Source organism: Hetaerina americana, unplaced genomic scaffold, assembly GCF_022747635.1.
Source record: "Hetaerina americana unplaced genomic scaffold, ioHetAmer1.1.p SCAF_5, whole genome shotgun sequence".
NCBI classification, from domain to species: domain Eukaryota; kingdom Metazoa; phylum Arthropoda; class Insecta; order Odonata; family Calopterygidae; genus Hetaerina; species Hetaerina americana.
In genome coordinates, this window is record NW_027287095.1 from 30,964,011 (window position 1) to 30,981,722 (window position 17,712).

General features: G+C 36.4%; 1 protein-coding gene across 1 annotated transcript in view; it reads left to right on the top strand.

Annotated features, from left to right (window-relative positions):
* Positions 1 to 290: 290 nt before the first annotated feature.
* Positions 291 to 17,712, top strand: part of LOC139693773 (uncharacterized) — a 39,751-nt gene continuing 22,329 nt past the window's right edge. Inside the window, exons 1-2 of the mRNA XM_071592045.1 lie at positions 291 to 329; positions 1,085 to 1,177. Of these exons, the coding sequence (XP_071448146.1) occupies positions 1,091 to 1,177 (87 nt within the window). The 5' untranslated portion in view covers positions 291 to 329; positions 1,085 to 1,090. The remainder of the gene's footprint in view (positions 330 to 1,084; positions 1,178 to 17,712) is intronic.

The window sequence follows — 17,712 nt, forward strand, 5'->3', positions numbered from 1 at the left end:
AAATTTTTTCCTAATGAAGGATCTCAGGTTTTCCCGGCGTATGGTATTCAAGAAGTTCTCTCGGGTTTCCCACCGGGTCAGGTTACACCGACGTTTCAAAGGCTGACTCTGCCATCGTCTTCAGGGTGAAGACGATGGCAGAGTCAGCCTTCGAAACGTCGGTGTACTGCAACCTGACCCGGTGGGAAACCCGAGAGAACTTCTTGAATTTTTTCCTAATGTTTCTGGTTCACCTCCCTCAAAAATGGCGGTAGTTCTTTGACCCAGAGGGAGAAATAAATGAGTGCCGATATCCGGTTGGTTATATTATTTTGCGCTGCCAAAGTAACGTAAGTTTCTTACAATTTTTTCACGGTAATTTACGTGTTTATTTAACTTTAATGCAGTTTTCTAGCTTTTAGATTGCCACTGTTTCCAGTCCAAATATGGAATGCGATTAAACGTTGACAAGAGGAAAGAAACGTGTATAGTTGGCAAGGAGGAAATGAACAGTCAAATGATGTAATTTCTTGGAATATAATATTTAGGATGTTCACTTTCAGAGACTATTTGTTACATATTCCTGTTTTTCGTTACTTTTGGTTTCTTAATCATCAAAATATACATTGAATAAGTTTTCTCGGGGTATTTTAAGTCGTTATCTAAAGTACCATTTAATATTTCTGCATTTTGATCTATAATATTGTACGGATAATGTACGGAGTATTTTGATACTATCCAAATTTAGTGATTATCAGGTAAATGTTTTCGGGTATCATGTGATTACCATATTCCATTTCGGAAGTTTATTTGTTGTTGTGATTTGACACAGGAAAAACCTTGCCCTCCTTAAGTGAAAAATAATTTTATGTTTTTGGTGTTATTTTAGTTCCCTTTGTGAATCATTGCCAATGTTTGCCGCTTGGCCGAAATTTGTTGTCGTATACCCATGCAGCCGCAATAATAAATTACATATTTTCGTTTTCAAAACAAATATTCCGCGGTATATGGTAATTAGGCATTAAGTAATGGACTTTTGGCATCAACTATTATCTTTTCTTGTATCTTGGTTATTGTAATATTTCCATTGTTTTTAATTTTACAGATTATAATGTACTACCCCCAGTCATCCAGTGGGATTCCTACGGAGCTTGGGAGACTTCCAGTAAATTTTAGACGAAGAAAAGAACGTGACAAAGTAAATAGTACCCTTTTAAATTTTTTACGAGGTGTGATAATGGTTTCTTCTGTTTGCTTGTGACAAATTTCTATTTTCATGGTTCTGCTTTGCTGTATTTTTTGCTGATATGAATGTCTTATTTATACACCGTTTATTACATTTTCCATTAGAGAAGGACGATATTATTTGAAATTTTTGTTTTAAAGTCGGTTAATGAGCCTCCCAATAATTCATTAGAATTAGATTGTTTTGAAAACTGTGACACAACGCAATGATTAAATTGGATAATATAGCTAGTCATCATAAAAATTGAGAGATTCACAGCAGTGTTACTAAACGATATTTATCAGCTAAGAGGACATCGGGCTCATTGAATTTTTACATGCATTTTATGTTGGTTTTGCATGGTAAATGATGCTATATTATGAATCTCACATCTGACCAGCTCAGCGAACCATTTAGGGGTCTAATAATTTATTCTAGCATGTTTGGGACACACCAAGTACAATTTCTCCATTGGGAAACACCAAAATATGCTCCTTTTTCGTCTGGTCGTAAATATAATTTTTCTATGCTTTAATACTTAAGCTGCTGAATTTTTTTTTACTGATAAGATAGCTTTAGCCAAACTTTGCCAAAGCAATGCAGGATTTATACCATAGGTACAAATGAATATGAATAACATGTAGATGGCCTCTTTTTCTTTTGTGTGAGGAATTAGGAAAAAAATGTTTTCCTAAAATATTCTCTGAAGAGTTAGTGGAGCTTTGCGTTTTGGTTTTATGCTTGGAATGTGCTTGTAGATGTAATAGTTTAGGAATTGTAAATCAGTATTTGAAGAGGTAACATAGTGCCATCCCATGTTAATTTTACCCTGTGATGACTATGCCGTTTCATGGCAGTGTAGTAAAATCACATATCATAAGCCTGTGGTTATCCATTATATTTGTATGTTTTATCCAGCTATACTTTTTGTAGGAACTGCAAATGAATTTGATTCGTTGATTGACCTCATAATTGAGATTCTTTCACTTTCATTCTTGTATTATGCCGATTTTTTGCACATTACTCCTCTTTTGTAGCTGATATGTGATAGATATGTTGATGTTCCACTTGGATAGGATCTTGAGTAGGTGGGTATTGGGGTATCGGATAGGTTAAAAATTTAGTTGGGATAAGTCATTTTTAGCTTTCTTCACCATGCGAGGAAGCTGCTGGTTAGGAAGTTTTGAAATGTGATTAGCAGAGGTTTTTCCAGTTTTGATGAAAATCTTGTAATGATGCCAGCAATCCGATTACTGCTGAAATCACTGTTAAAGGATGATTCAGTGATAATAAAAAGAAAATGAGCGTATTCTCTATGTTTAAAGGGAAAATTATTCTCTCAAAGTTACTGCGATTTCTCTCTGTGAAAGCCATGCAGTAGAAGGACTATAAGGCACTAACATTATTCTTACTATGTTTATTTTACATGCAGTTATAAGCAAAAATAATTTTGCAATATTTAAATCATTGAAGTGTTGTCATCGTTGCCTAATAGTTTGGGGTGTGTATTAAATTATGTTTTGTGGTCACTACTGATCATGGATTAAAGAGAATGCAATGTTCAATATAAGTAGAGTTTTGGAGCCTTTCCATTCCCCTATGTAACACTAATAATGCTTTAAATGAAATTTTAATTTGCAAAAGTTTTTCTTAGAAAATATTGTCATGTTGCAGGAAAGTCATGTTAAAGAATACTATTAATCCCAATATTTATGGTAAAATTGAATACTTACGTGGCATGATAAAATGGTAAATTGAATGCTTAATTTACTCATCAATTAATTAGGAACAAAATATGTATAATCGCAGTTCATAATTCAGATTTCTACATTTTTCTTAATTTTGTGACTAAAATAGCTGGGTATGTTGGTTTCACACATGAAAACATTGAAATTTATGATGAGTTTTACTAAATCCCTTGAATTTTGTATTTCCTTTAATTTACTTGGCCATCTTCTTGAAACGTATGGTTCCTAGCATAGTAGGCATTGATAATAAAACATCAAATGAAGCACTATTTAAATGTGAAATAAATTATGCTGGATGCTCTGGTGTTTAAAGAAGAAGACCTTTATATTTCTTCTGCGTATATTTGTGGTTTACGCATTTTGTGATGGTGCTGAAAATTGATAAAACTGAATAAAGAGATATTGATCAGTATGTCAAGTTGGCTTATACACTAATATAATTTATGGTACCTATTTCTTGCCAGTTTTATTTCATGATAAATTCACTTTCATCTCAAAATGAAACTAAAAATTGTGTTCAAGCCTATCTTGTTATCATTTTTGCAGTTCGCATAATACTCGCTGTTGAGAGTTTTTCCTTTTTCAAGATAATCAATGAAAATTATCGCCCGCGCATCCATTAAACCAACGCCATGACCTTGCCTGCAGATGAAACTGTCTTAGTCTTCTTTGAAGTTGGTTCTCCCTTTTGAATCCATTGTTTTGATTGCTCTTTTGTCCAATAATTTTCTTATGTTATGCAGTAACATTGAGTAGTGGTGTATGGAGGGTTATGGGATATGATATTTTAAGTGGGTAAATTTTGTTTGCTTAGAGTTTCCATTTGTATATTACCATCCAATGCTTGCCTCTATCAATACAGAAAATCATTTGCTTCTGAGGCAAAAAATGTTACAGAAACAGTCTGCCATTTCTCTGCTTCAAATTTCTCTTTTTCCTAATGTTATCATAGTACAATCCATAGACGAATACAACAATCAGAACATATGTAGTTAGAGAATTCTGCAATGTTGCAATTTTATTTCAATTTTAATCCTAGATTTTCAATATCATGCATAGATTTACTTTCTTTATCAATGGTGTGTCAATATAATGGACATATGTATTTCTTCTGAAGAGGTGAATGCAGAGAGATTTTTCTTTATTGTTGACTGCAAATCTCTGTAAACTGAATTGTTAAGAAAATATTCCAAGAACTTACTACATGAACATAGCAAAGCATGAACAGAATATGCAGATTCATTTTCTCTAGCTCAAAGTTAGTAAAGTTAGTTTCATTATGTTCGATTTTGGTTTAATGTTTAAATGTAGACCCACCAAAATAACTTAAGGGCTACATGGGAATATTTGTTTTCTGCTCATGATTTCTAATGTGAAAATGTATTGTATTTTGATTCCAAGATAAGACCATGTGGTCTTAAAGCCTAAACCATGGTTTTCCTTTGGTCTATGATGAACCAATAAATCACACTCGAGGTATTCACTGTAGTTTGGTTAAGTTTTATGTTTTTATTCCTTTTTTTAATTGTTGCACCAAATTACATTTCTGCAATCGTTTGCCAATTTATCAATACTAGTTATATTCCCAGACAAATTGACCCCTGTTTTGGGGAAGCACTGGATGTAAGCATTTGCTAATGGCATCACAAATTCCATTTGATGAACCAAAAGTTAAAAGAACTAAAAAAAGGGAAAATGACACTTATCTGCATGAAAACAAGTTATATTGCAATTGCTATGATATAAATGTCACTTGAGTGACCTCTGGTCACCAGATTTACACGTTTGATGAGGAGATGTAGCCATGATCTTTTTAAATATTTAGGGGCAAATCCGCCAGGCAAGAATACCCTTATAAATGCAATATTCATTTGAAAATTTGTGAATCTTTGGATCGGAAAAGAAGTACTTGGTTATTCCACATATATTTTATTAAACACGACCTAGGTTTTCACTCACAAAGTCATCATCAGGTAAAGTACAGAAGACACAGAGCTTTATATAGTAGGCAGAGAAGAGGAGGGGGGAGGTGTTTGAGAAGTGGGAGGAAGGGAAAGAGAAAGGAAACTGGTATGTGTTTGGGGGAAGGGGGAGAAGGCAGTTGGGTATGGCGTCTGGGTGGGAGATGGTGGTTGAGTAGGGCATCAGGGGGGGGAGAAGGGCTGTGGAACAGAGGGAGGTCTAGGAGGGGAGAACGGGAGGAATAAGTTAGGTCATTAACTAACATAACCTTATGATGACTGTTCTTTGAAATTTCCAACCATTCCAAGACATCTAATCTTTAGCCTTTTTTCTCTAAATATAGAATTTTAGGGACAAAGTAAATGGAGTGGTTATTTTCTATAAGGTGCTAGGCAAATTTCTGTTTTTAAAACAGGCATAATGTTCCTTTACATGAACACTGAATTTTCTCCCGGTTTGCCCAATGTAGAAGGCAGAGCACTCACAACACAATTGATAAACTCCACTCCTTTCCATTATGGGAATTTGGTCTTTGCAGTTAGATAAAAGGCTCCCTAAGTTGGCTATATTATGGAAGACTGGTTTAATATTGTTTTCTGTAAAGGATCTGGTGACTTTATGGGATAAATTCTCCAGAAAGAAAATTATTTTCCACTTCAAAATGTCTTTCTTGGGGATTGATTTGACAGCTATTTTCTCTAATTTTTTTAATACAGTATTTTGACTAATTTGGAGCAGAAACCGTTATTTTCAGCTGTCATATTAATTATTTTAAGTTCATTTTGGGTATTTTGTGGAGATAGAGGGATGCTAGTCAAATGGTGGACCATGGAGTTGAATGCCGCTAAGTTTTGTGGGAAATGATGTCTTGACGTGGAGTGAATGATATGATCCGTACAAGTATCTTTCTGGAAAATGGAGAAGTCCAGTGCCGATTATTTTTAGTCATAGTTTTATCTAAAAAGTTAATGGGTTCATTGAGTTCATTCTCCATAGTGAACCTAATGTTTTTGTCCAAGGAATTAAGACTTATGAAGAAGCCATCGAGTTGTCTTTGTGAACCAGCCCATACACAAAATATATCGTCTACGTAAGGGTGCCAGCAGACTATGTTTTTCACCAAGTTGTTGGAAGAGGAGAACAGAACACTTTCCACCTGGTCCATATAGATGTCCGCTAGTAGAGGTTATACAGGGGATCCCATGGCTAGACCATGGGTTTTTAAGAAGTACTTCCTGTTGAACATGAAATAGTTCTGGGATATGCATGTTTTTAGGACCAAGCACAACTCCCTAATTACTGGAAATGGGACCCCTTTCCGAAAAAGGATTTCCTCGGCTAACTGGAGAGCTTCTAGGGTGGAAACACTTGGAAAAAGGCTGCAGACATCGAAAGAGACGAGGATACACTTGGGAGGAGGGATGACTAACTCTGCAAGGCGACGGGCCAGATTGGAGGAGTTTTTGATTCCAAATTTTGGGGCGAACTTGGTGTGCTCCTTGAAGATGGTGTTTGCTCTTCTTACCAGGTGGTGATTAGGGGCCGAAATATTGGAAACCACCGGCCTGATGGGAATATCTGGTTTGTGGGTTTTTGGGAGACCTAAAAACCTGAGGGATTCATTTGCACTAACCGATGCACTTTGGGTGGTTGGAAAGTAACAGAGCAGGATGTAATTACTTGTTTGCACTCTTTTTGAAATTTTTTATTTTGATCACCTTGGACTTCGAAAATGTTGTTGTCCTTCAGGAACACTTCACCCTTCCTATTGTAACTGTCTTTCCCAAGAATCTCCACTGAATTTCCTTTATCAGCCTTCAGAATCAATTGGTTTCTGGAAGCCATAGACTTCTTAATGGATTTCAAAACAGTCAATTCTCGACAATTTTCCTTGTGATTGAAGGTTGGGTTTGAGTGATACTTTTCAAGTTCTCGAGCAATGAGCTGCATGGTACCTTTATTCTCTCTTAGGAGGGCCACCTCACAGTCCACTGTCAAATTCCTCAAGTTGTTGACCGTAATTGGGACATTTGTGACACATTAAAAACCTTTCTCCAAAAGAGATAGTTCGTTTGGAAGAAATTCATGATCTGTTAAGTTCAATATTCTTTCACCAAAGGAATGTGAATTGTGAATCTTTTGTTATTTAGTTTTTATCGGAACGTTGTAAATCCTGGTAGTCAAAGTTAGACATTTTGCTCATCTGGAGAATACCCCTTGAGAACAGTCTTCTTTTTGGCTTTGAAAGCATTTTCAGCTACAGGAACATTACTGCATTTTGGAAACTCCTTGTTTGATCATTAGGTCTTAAGGTTTCCTGTATGTTTCAGAGAATTTTCGATTTTCACTGTATGTAAATTTGGTATTTTTTTGACTGAAGTGACTTCAAGTTTGCAGTAGGCATCATTAAGTGCAAAGTAGATACCCCCTGCAAAATAATTGCAGAGATCGCTAAAGCCTTCAACTTTGTTGTGTCCTTTATTGTAGATGATTTCTTTTATTCATTATCATCATGGATTATTAATAGAAGAATTAGTTTATAGTATCTCTCCAAGGTACCCTCTGTAGCTGCTATTCTTTTCAATCCTTCATTGTTCTCTCGTCATTTGTTTGCATGTCTTTTCCTGCTTCTCATACTTCATTCCTCTTGACTTCTTCCCTTCTTGTTCCTTCACTTATTTCTCGTTAAACTATTATGCCTCAGAATATACCCAAAGAGTCTCCCTCTTCATGTCTTCTACCAGCTTCTCTTTTCACTCACTGTTTGAAGAATTTTTTTTTAGTTGTAATGACCTGCTTCCTTATGCTTACACTAGTTAATGATAGTTCTGAATAAAAGGGTTATGGTGTAAACCTTCTATACATGATCATAAGTTTTTATTCTTTGACTCTTGTTTGTTGTATCCTGGTACTCTCTCACTTCAATCATTAATGTGCCAGGCCCTCATTCTAGTATCAGTGATTTTTGAGGGAATAATACATTAATCACTGGTTCCTGAAGTATAGCGGTTCTAGTTCTGTACTTTAGTGAATTACAAGGAAAATCAGGTAGACATTTTTGCGGCTTAAGTAAATATAGATATCCAGAATGGCATAGATATTTTCATTAACTATTAAGCAAGTCTACGTGGGTGAGACGAGCCGCACGATCGAAACAAGGCTGACAGAACATCAGAGGTATCTCAGACTGGGGCAACTGGAGAAATCAGCAGTGGTGGACCATAGCTTTACCAAGGACCATAAAATAAGGTGGAAGGGGACCAAAATTATCTGCCAATCCAACGGATACTGGGACCGATTCACTAAAGAGGCCATCGAGATCCGCCTTCGAAAACATAATTTTAACAGGGACTCAGGCTTTTACCTGAGCAACACATGGAAACCAATCCTTAGAGCAATGGGGGAAACCAGAAACAACAGGAGGCCAATGGGAAGGCACCCTGATACGTGCCATTCCACGGACCAATCAAATGACACCTGATTGGGTGGAAAATCATATATATATGGGGGAAAAAGTGGCAAACTGCATTCAGAAGCCCTGAAGACGATGACCAAGTCGGACATCGAAACGTCGGCTGAGATGGATGATATAACTCGGTGGAGGACCCGAGAGGAATGTATGCAACTTTCATTTGGTTTGTTAAGTTGACAGAGGAGATGATTTGGAAGCGTTGTTTTAAGGGTTTACCTTATTTTCGTTCTCTGTGATGAATTTCAATTTTCGTGGAACAAAATATTTTTTGTTATTGAGGATGAATATTTGATTTGAAAATCACCCAAGATTATTACAATTATCAATTATATGTAATGCTAGCATCTTTGAATGGTTGTTGTAATGTTTTTTTTACATTTACCACAATGCATAATAAGGTTTTCATAGTTGGCAGAAATAAGTGACTGCATGACCCGCCTTATGTATATGTATTTAGGAAATACAAAGTTAGGCTGAAAAGTAATGCACACATACTTGTAGAGCTCAAACAAAAATAAATAGCTTTATTGGGCAAAAAGTACATTAGAGTACAATTCAAAAAAGTTTCAAAATGATATGTTTATTTTTCAACCTAGTCACGGTTAAGGCTAACACTTTTCTCCCTACGTGTAACAAGTTTTTTCATTCCGTCACTGAAAAACTTTTCTGACTTTTCTTGAATCCAGGACTTGTTAGCTGCCTTCACCTCATCTTCCAAGTTGTAATGATTACCCTTGAGGTGTCTCTTGAGTTGAGGAAAAAAACCAGGGAAATAAGGAGGGTGTGGGATTGGTTCAAATTTCAGGTTTCGCTGAGCCTCTCCAGTTGCGTGCGAAGTGTGTGAATGAGCGTTGTCGTGTTGCAAGATTATTGGCACCAAGCTGTGTTTAACACAACAAACTTTTTCCTTGGATATTCCATGGTTTGCGATATGCTTTTGAGTTATTCGCCGGTCATTTTGCATCAAATCTTTGATGAGTTTGCTATGTGTATCGCCTGTTCAGTGATCGGAGGTCCAATGTGTGTTTCATCACTAATTATGGCTTTTCCAGGCTCGCGACCAAAAAATTTTTCTACCCATCGATGTACAGTAGACCTATCAACAGCATCGTCACCATCAACATACTTTAAACGACTATGAATCTCAGTAGGAGTCACTTTTTCAGCAGTTAAAAAATTTCATAACAGCATGCTGTTTAACTCGCGTTGTCATAGCACTGGAACAGGTCTCCGTACTTCAGCTTCTCGAAATTCACTGGATGAATGAAATGACCTCAAACTTGTGCATGCATTTTGAGGGGGAATGTTACTTCCACGTGCCACCAGGAGTGCGACTGAAGGTCAGTTTGTTTGTGGTCTACAAGCATGTGTGCCTTAGTTTTCAGCCTACTGTCGTATTTTCAGGGTAGTCACATGTATGGAAAACCAAGACTACTAGGAGATTTTTGGGGGGTTGGGTAGGTGCAGTGGCTATTTCACTGGCTTCCCACCCTGACGACCCGGATTTAAATCCAGATGAAGGTGGCAGGGATTTTCAGTGGTATTGCAATCCTTACTTGGGGTTCTATGTCGAAAACACTTCAAGTTGAGGACTGTGGTTCCCTTGGCATCTATCATTAAGACTTGGGTAATGCTTATGCCAGGTTCTCTCCACCCTTCGTCCATTCCCTGGATATACTCCCCCGGTCATATTACCCATATACCCCTAATGGTGCAAATGACCTCAGCTATTGTTAGCCCTCACTGTAAATGACAACTACTACCACATAGGGGTTTGATTTGGCTAAGGAAATGTCTTGTTATTTTAAAATTTTTCTAAGATTTTGTGTGTGGATACTAATAAAAATTAAAGATGACACCTTAATTAATGGAAATCATGCTCAATTCTCTTGCTACCACAATAAAACATACAGGACTCATAATGTGCTGTTAAACATGTATTTTAATTTTTTGTAGTGTAATTCTTTAATTTAGAAACTATTTGGGCATACAAATTAAATGATGCTGATGTAATAATTAAATGCTAAACTCCTAATATTTTACATATTAAGTTTACCAGTCATCAGGTGAGTCATAAGCATCAGTATTTCAATCCTCTGATTGGTTTATTGCAGCCCTCCATCTACTCTATTTAATGTCAATTCCCTCAGTCCTTGATACCCTCTGTTTTACATCCTTCTTAATTTGTCCCATGTGCATGTCTCTTGGTCTTCCTCGTGGAATCTTCCCTTCTATTTTTCCCTCTATTATATTCCTAATCAATCCATTGTGCCTCAATGTGTGTCCAATCCATCTATTTCTTCTTTGCTGTAGAGTTCTTATGATCCTATCCTCTTCTGCTCATCTATATATTCCTCATTCCTTATTTTGTCTGTCCATTTAATGTTCATCATTCTCCTCCAGCACCATGTTTCAAAGGCTTCTATTCTTCGCTGGTCCACTTTTCCAATTCCGAGTCGTGGAACCATCGAAAGTTTTGCTCTTCATGAAAGTCTTGACAAATTGTTGGGTTCCTTGGACATAGTAGTAGCCTTGGGTTCTTTGAACATAGTAATTGTCTCTTCTTCATGAATGCATTCTTAGCTTGGGCTATTCTTCGCTTGATGTCAGTCGAACTTCTTTTATCCCATGTTACGCTAGGTACTACTGCCTTACTGCCTACTTACTACTGCCTAGGTAAATGAAGGATTCCACTTGCTCCTGTTTCATCCGATGAATTGTGATACCTGCAGTCAGCTTTTCTCTTCTGCCCACAAGGATTTTAGTTTTCTTCTTGTTGATGTTCATATTATATTCCCTCAGTACTTGATCCATAGCACTTACTGTAATTAGTGACTTTTAGTAGGTTTCCACCACTGCTGCGATGTCATCTGCAAACCGGAGCATGTTGATTTATTCTCCATTTACCTTGACTCCTTTGATACCCAATTCTTGTATTTCTTTTATTGCCTCTTCCAGGTATATGTTGAAAATTGCTGGCAAGAGGTTGCATCCTTGTCTTACTTCTTTTGTTTATTACTCCCCTCCCCGCCCCCCCCTCTTCCCACAACTCCCCCATCCTTTCTGGAAGAGGGTATATATACAATGATTGTGTCTTTAAACTTTGTACCTGAGGATGACGCCGTAGCGTCGAAACTAGTCGTACCTGAAATAAAGTGGTGGATTGGAACAAAGTTTTTCTTTTTCATTTCTCTTGTTTATTTTGGCTTCTATGTTCCATCTGTTTTTCATTCGCATGGTTGTTACCTGATTCTTGTACAGGTTATGGATAATTCTTCTGTCGTTGTAGTCCAATCCAATCACTTTTAGTATCTTGAACATCTTGCTCCATTTGATGTTGCTGAAGGCTTTCTCCAAGTCCACGAATGCCACATATAATTTACGCGTCTCATTTTTTCAGCCAGAATTCTCAAGCTGACTATTGTCTCTCTCGCTCCTTGGTTTTTCCTGAATGCGAATTGGTTTTCCAAGAGGTTTTCTTCTATTCTTTGGCTAATTATCAGAGTAAGGATTTTTGATGCTTGAGTCACTAGGCTAAATGTTCTATGCTCTTCGCATTTATCTGTTTTTGGTTTCTTTGGTGTTGCAATCATCATACTTTTCTCGAAGTCTTCTGGTATCTTTCCGCCGTTGTAGCTATCTTTGATTATTTCATGGAGGGCATCCTTCACTTTGACCCCGAGTGCCTTGATTATTTCTCTGTTTATTTTGTCAACTCCTGGTGCCTTGTTCTTTCTCAGGTCTGCCACGGCTCCTTTGAATTCACTTCTTAATATGTGCGGAACCTGATCGTCTTTACCTATCTGCTTTCTTTTTTAATTAAGCCATCTTCTAGTGATTAGGGAGCTTGATAGAGTACTTCAATGTATTCTTTTCATGTATTCCTTATCTCGTTATCATCAATTTCTATTTTTCCATTAGTGGCTCGGATATTTTGCGATTTATCAGGTATATATTATGTGAAATATTTTATATAATATAAAAGTTCAAATTGAAGAGGGTGTTGGTGAAATTAGAGCTACTATCTGAAAGAAAATATTTAATATGTGTATGGGAATTGCCTTTTAAAGGCCAGTTTTCTTGGTTTTGATGATTTTGGAAAATAGCATTAAAATAAACTACAATTTCCGCATATGGGTTGTTAGCCATAGGTTATTACAAAGTTTATTGAGTATGAGTTATGAAATGATATTTATTCATCATAGTGGAAAATCTTAGGGAGCTATTTTTAAAATAGGAATAGCATGTCCAGCACTGGTCAGGTTTTTAATGAAAATGAAATTTTCCTTCAAGTTTTTGGCACCTCCACTTTATGCTTCTGAGATGTCCGTTTCACCCCATTCAAGCAATGAGTGCGATCAATAGTGTAGGAACTTCATTTTTGGCTGTCATTTATCAGAAAAATGAAAGTGATGGTTTTAAATAGTAAATGATACATTTTTTATCATATTTTCTCATACTTAACATAGCAACTAGCCTAAGTTGGATGAGTTTTTTCTGTTCATTCTGCACCGGGAAAAAATTGTTAGTGATATGCATGGTTGTAATTATCTGCACATCCTCTCTTAATTGTAACCATCTCCCCTCTCTCTCTCTCTCCTCCCCCCACTCCAGGAGCATGTATTTAAGAACAAAAAAAGATCATAAAATTTTATGATGTGAAATTCTTTGAAGTGTTGCGTTTAATGATGTATCTAATGTATAGCGGCACATTGAGCACCAGATGTCCATAGTGTAGACTTACAAGTTATAGGGTCTGTTTTCGTCTCTGTTGCAGAGCAATATGTCGAAAAACAAAAAGACTTTGTTCAATGAGTCATGGCTTTTGGATCCAGCCTTCAAGGACTGGGTGTTGTCTGTAAAAAATGACCCATACTCGGCGATATGTCGCATTTGCAAAACAAAATTTGCTCTCAGCAATATGGGCAAGCAATCACTGAGAAGTCATATGACTGGAAAGAAGCATAAAGCAGCAATGTCCAACAGATGCAGCAGCCACTCACTGGAAGTGTTGAATCATCAAAACATGCTGCCAATGCCAACTCTTTACTCGACTCCTGCTACAGAAGTGCCACCAAGTCACGCCAAGCCTACATGCTCTTCCTTCCCTCCTGCAGCAGTAAAACCAGAGGTACGCGGAGTTGACGTTTTCTGCAGTCATGCTATAGAGCCACATGTCCATCCTCGCGGATGACAAGTTAAGTTTGCATGGGTTGGTCAGGCAAGTCTGTTTCGGTAGTCGCCCACTAGCTCAGAACGGAACAAAACACGCTTATGCTTAGATTGGGAAGGACTACAGTTTACACAAAATAGTCTGTCAACAGCCTGAAGGTGTGAAGTTCTGTTCAGAGCAAGTGTGCATAGTTTATTTAGGAATGGTTGTGGCAGCATTAGTTCTCACTCTTCCCTTGCAATATCATAGTGGTACACTGCTGTTGGTGGAAAGGTAAAACTTTCCAGCCAATACATTGAAGGCCTGATCCACAGTGGTGAAATGATAGTCTCTGACTTCCAGATTGCAATAATATCTGAGGAATGACAGCTGTGAATTATTTCTAAAATAGCTAATTTTGGAAAAAATATGGAATTTGACCGCTTAATTGGTCCTTCATTATGAAGAGTTGCATTTCATAAATTTTGAAGGGACATAAGTATGTATAACATGCAAGGTTTATTATGGAACTTGGAGCTTTTGTTTGGGGGCATATATGCAGAAGCTTCTTCTTAAATGGTGCACTAACTATTAGATTTTTCTGTTCAACTTGAGATTTATTGGTGTTTTTTAAGACTTGTACTTGTCATTATGATGTTTCTGTAACATTTTCTATGTTGTTACCAAAATGCGTACATTCATCCCACTGAAATTTGTGCATGTAAACTAGAAAAATGTCACCCATAGCCTTAAGTTTTGGTGGAGTGAATAATAATACAGTTGCAATTACCATGCAAAATTATAACAATTAAAACCAAGGAATATTGTAGACCTGCTTCATGCATACCAGCCACATGCAGAAATTAACTGCTGAATGTACCTGCCAGCTCCTCATAAATAGGGTGTCTTGGCAGAATAATTCCTCGTGAGTTACGATGGAAGTTTTAGCACTCCTATGATTTTCTATTTTTTGTTTTCTAACTCTTTAAGTTTTTTTTAAAAAGAAGAAAACAATCAAGGGAATGGGTAATACACTGGCAGCAGATTTTTTGAGATGATGATTCAATAGTTTGTGTGTATAATGAACATTGTATTAATTAATGGAGCCATTATTTAGAGAGGTGGCTTAGGTTTGTGTGGCAGTTTAAGAAAAAGATTTAAAATTTAGCCAGTTTGTACATACTTATTTTTTGAGGGGGCTATCGTAGTCCAATGAGTGGTGGTCTACTGACCGGAAGGCCTCGATGTTTAATGTTGGATTATGCCTCTGGGTATCCTCAGCTTCACCCAAGCAGTGATATTTTTTGAGTATCCGATCTTCCTGAGAAACTACAGGGAATTTAGAAAAAGTGGTGATAACTGTGGCTTAACTTTATCTTAAAATATTTTGTGTTCAGTTGTATTTATTGAACTCCTAGTTAATCCCGATGATACGAGTAGAGATTTACGAGTAGAAATGCCACTTTACTAAGAGATTAATTTATGTCGGTTTAACTGCACTTAAGCATCTAAACATGAAAATACTAGAAATTACTATGGTGTAGTGAGACTGCTAGAAATCTATTTTGTGGATATGCTTAAAAAATCAATTTTTCATTTTGTCAATTAGGCTACACTATGCTGTACAAAGCAGGGATATTTTTGTGTGGATGTACTAGAGTACTGTTCGAGAATTTTTGAGATGCAAAGACCTGGAATATGGAATTTAACTATTAATTACTGACATGAAAGGGGAGGAGAGAAAGAAGTGTACTCAGGAGCCTTGTTCTGTATTCTTGCATTTTTGTTATGTTAAGAGCACTAGTAGGAAATAACATTCAAATACAATTGCATATTTAATATGCCAAGTACTTTTACCAAGCCATTGTGCTTGACTCCATAAACCCTTAAAGACCAAAGATATTGCAGTCATCACCATCACAGGTAATTTGCTTGTGCACCCCTTAGTGTCTTTTATCCAGTTTTTCCAAACCCTCCCCTTTTCTTAACCCCTTCATAGTCTTCTACATTCTTCAAACCTATTCATTCTCTTCCATTTTCCTCTGTTCACTCTTCCTTTTACTGTGCTTTCTATCATGTCCTTAAGTTAAAAATTTCTCCCAGGTATGCGATGTATTTAGTTATTTTTCCTGTGTTAATTAAGCTGAGCATGGTGCTCTCCTCTATTATCCTTTTCAGTACCTCTCCATTCTTCACTTGATCCTTCGGGTTTATCTACTTGATGCTTGAAATTCTCCTCCAAACCCACGCTGTCAAGGCTTTCATTCTTTGAACTGGAGAACTTTAGGATGCGTGAGGAACAGGTAGATTTAGAATAAGTATGTTGGATGGAATTAAGAGAGGTAGTATGCGAAATTAAGGAGGGACTTATTTAAGTGTTGGACGTCAGGCTGTTTTGTTAGGAGAGGCAAGGGAATTATTTGTGTACTTTTGCATCTCCAATCTGTCCATCCGAAACTACCGTAACCGGTAAAACACCAATAATATTGAACTTGTTTTAGGACGGGAAAAACTGTGCATTACAGAAAGTTAATATTGTCCTTCTATGATGGGCATGTTATTTTAGAATTATATTGACATTTAATAAGTGCAGGAGATTTTGTGATGGCTGATAAAACAAACAATTGAAACCAAAAATAATTATGAAATTGAAAGTAAGCTCGTGTCATGGTGACGCATCAGCACATATATGGATGAAAAATCATTTTATCCAAATGAAAATTCCCTTCATGGTAGCCATGTTCAATTATTAAAAGGAAATGGCTCACTAGGAACATCCTAATTTAATACCAGGATTGGAGAAAAATGCATGTGGTTGGTGGGGATGTTAGAAGTACACTACATAATGCCATTATCTAGTGGTCTAATGGTCATTTAAGTTGGTAGGTGTTCAAAACATGTTAGAAAGTTTACCTGAAAATACTGATTCCAATCTTAAGCTGATACTCATGTTTTATGTATTCCTAAGTCAGTTAAATGCTCTATTGGGTAGAAAAAGGTCAGATTAGGGTACAGTACATGTACCTATGAAATGCTTAAAATACAAACTTTTTGAGGTATGATTAATTCATCTTTTATTTTGACCTCCAGATATGAACTTAATCATCAGGTATGATCTGTGATGTTTTTCTAATGCTGGGTGTCACTGACTTCTTAATGCTAGCAACAGTTTTGTAAAATGTTTAAAAAGTGCACACTTCCAACAATGCTGTTGCCATATGCATTTCCCATTACACTCTTCAAAAATTAGTGTTAAACTGTCATATTGTAGTGTGTTAATACATTCAGCACCTAAGCCTTCTCTAGTGTGATGATAGTTGTTTATATGCATCTAATTTAAGATGAGTACATAAAATATTTGTAGTTTTCCTTATTGATATGTATTAAACAAACAATGCTCTTCTGTAGATTTTAGGCAAATCATTTACAATATCTTTCAACTATTCCCAGCTGGATTTTTTTTAGAAGTTAGCTTGCTGTTTTAGAAACTGCCTCTCAAGTTATCTTTTTTTTTGTTGGTGAATTTTTCACCAAAAATTAAAATTTTTCAAACCTTCCATTTACTTAATATTTTCCAAAATTTCTAAACCTAGTAGCAGACTGATTTATCAAAAGGTAAAATAGATAATTGAGATGACATTTTTTAAGGCATAAGTCTTAGGGAAGATTAAATGTTTGAGAATCAAGGTACCACTCTTCTAGTGAAATTTTTTTTGTTGTGTCTATCTGGGAGTTATGCGCCTTAATTCAATAAAAAAATTCTTAAATACATAGAATGGAAAATGTGGTTAGTACAGACTAATACTGTTTGTAATGTGAGCAGTGAGTGAATAAAACTTATTGACATCAACATTTTCTGAAAGTACTGATGATGAGAACAGTTTGAGATGCACAATCACGGCAATGGTACAGGGTCTTCATATGATCCTACAAATTTGTTGGTAGGATTAAAGCCTTTTAAACATTTTGAAGTTATTTTCATTTCCTGAATCAACCAAAAATTGTTTTGAATGTGTTCAGAGCTAATGAGGGAATACCTGTGAATGACTTGTACCAGTTATTATGCTTGACTGAGTGATGATATAATTCTTGTGTTGAGAACAAGGGCATAGTGCTAGAGCTGTGACTTGATCAAGCTGACTGCATTTGAGCGTATTCTTCGTCGGCATTTCAT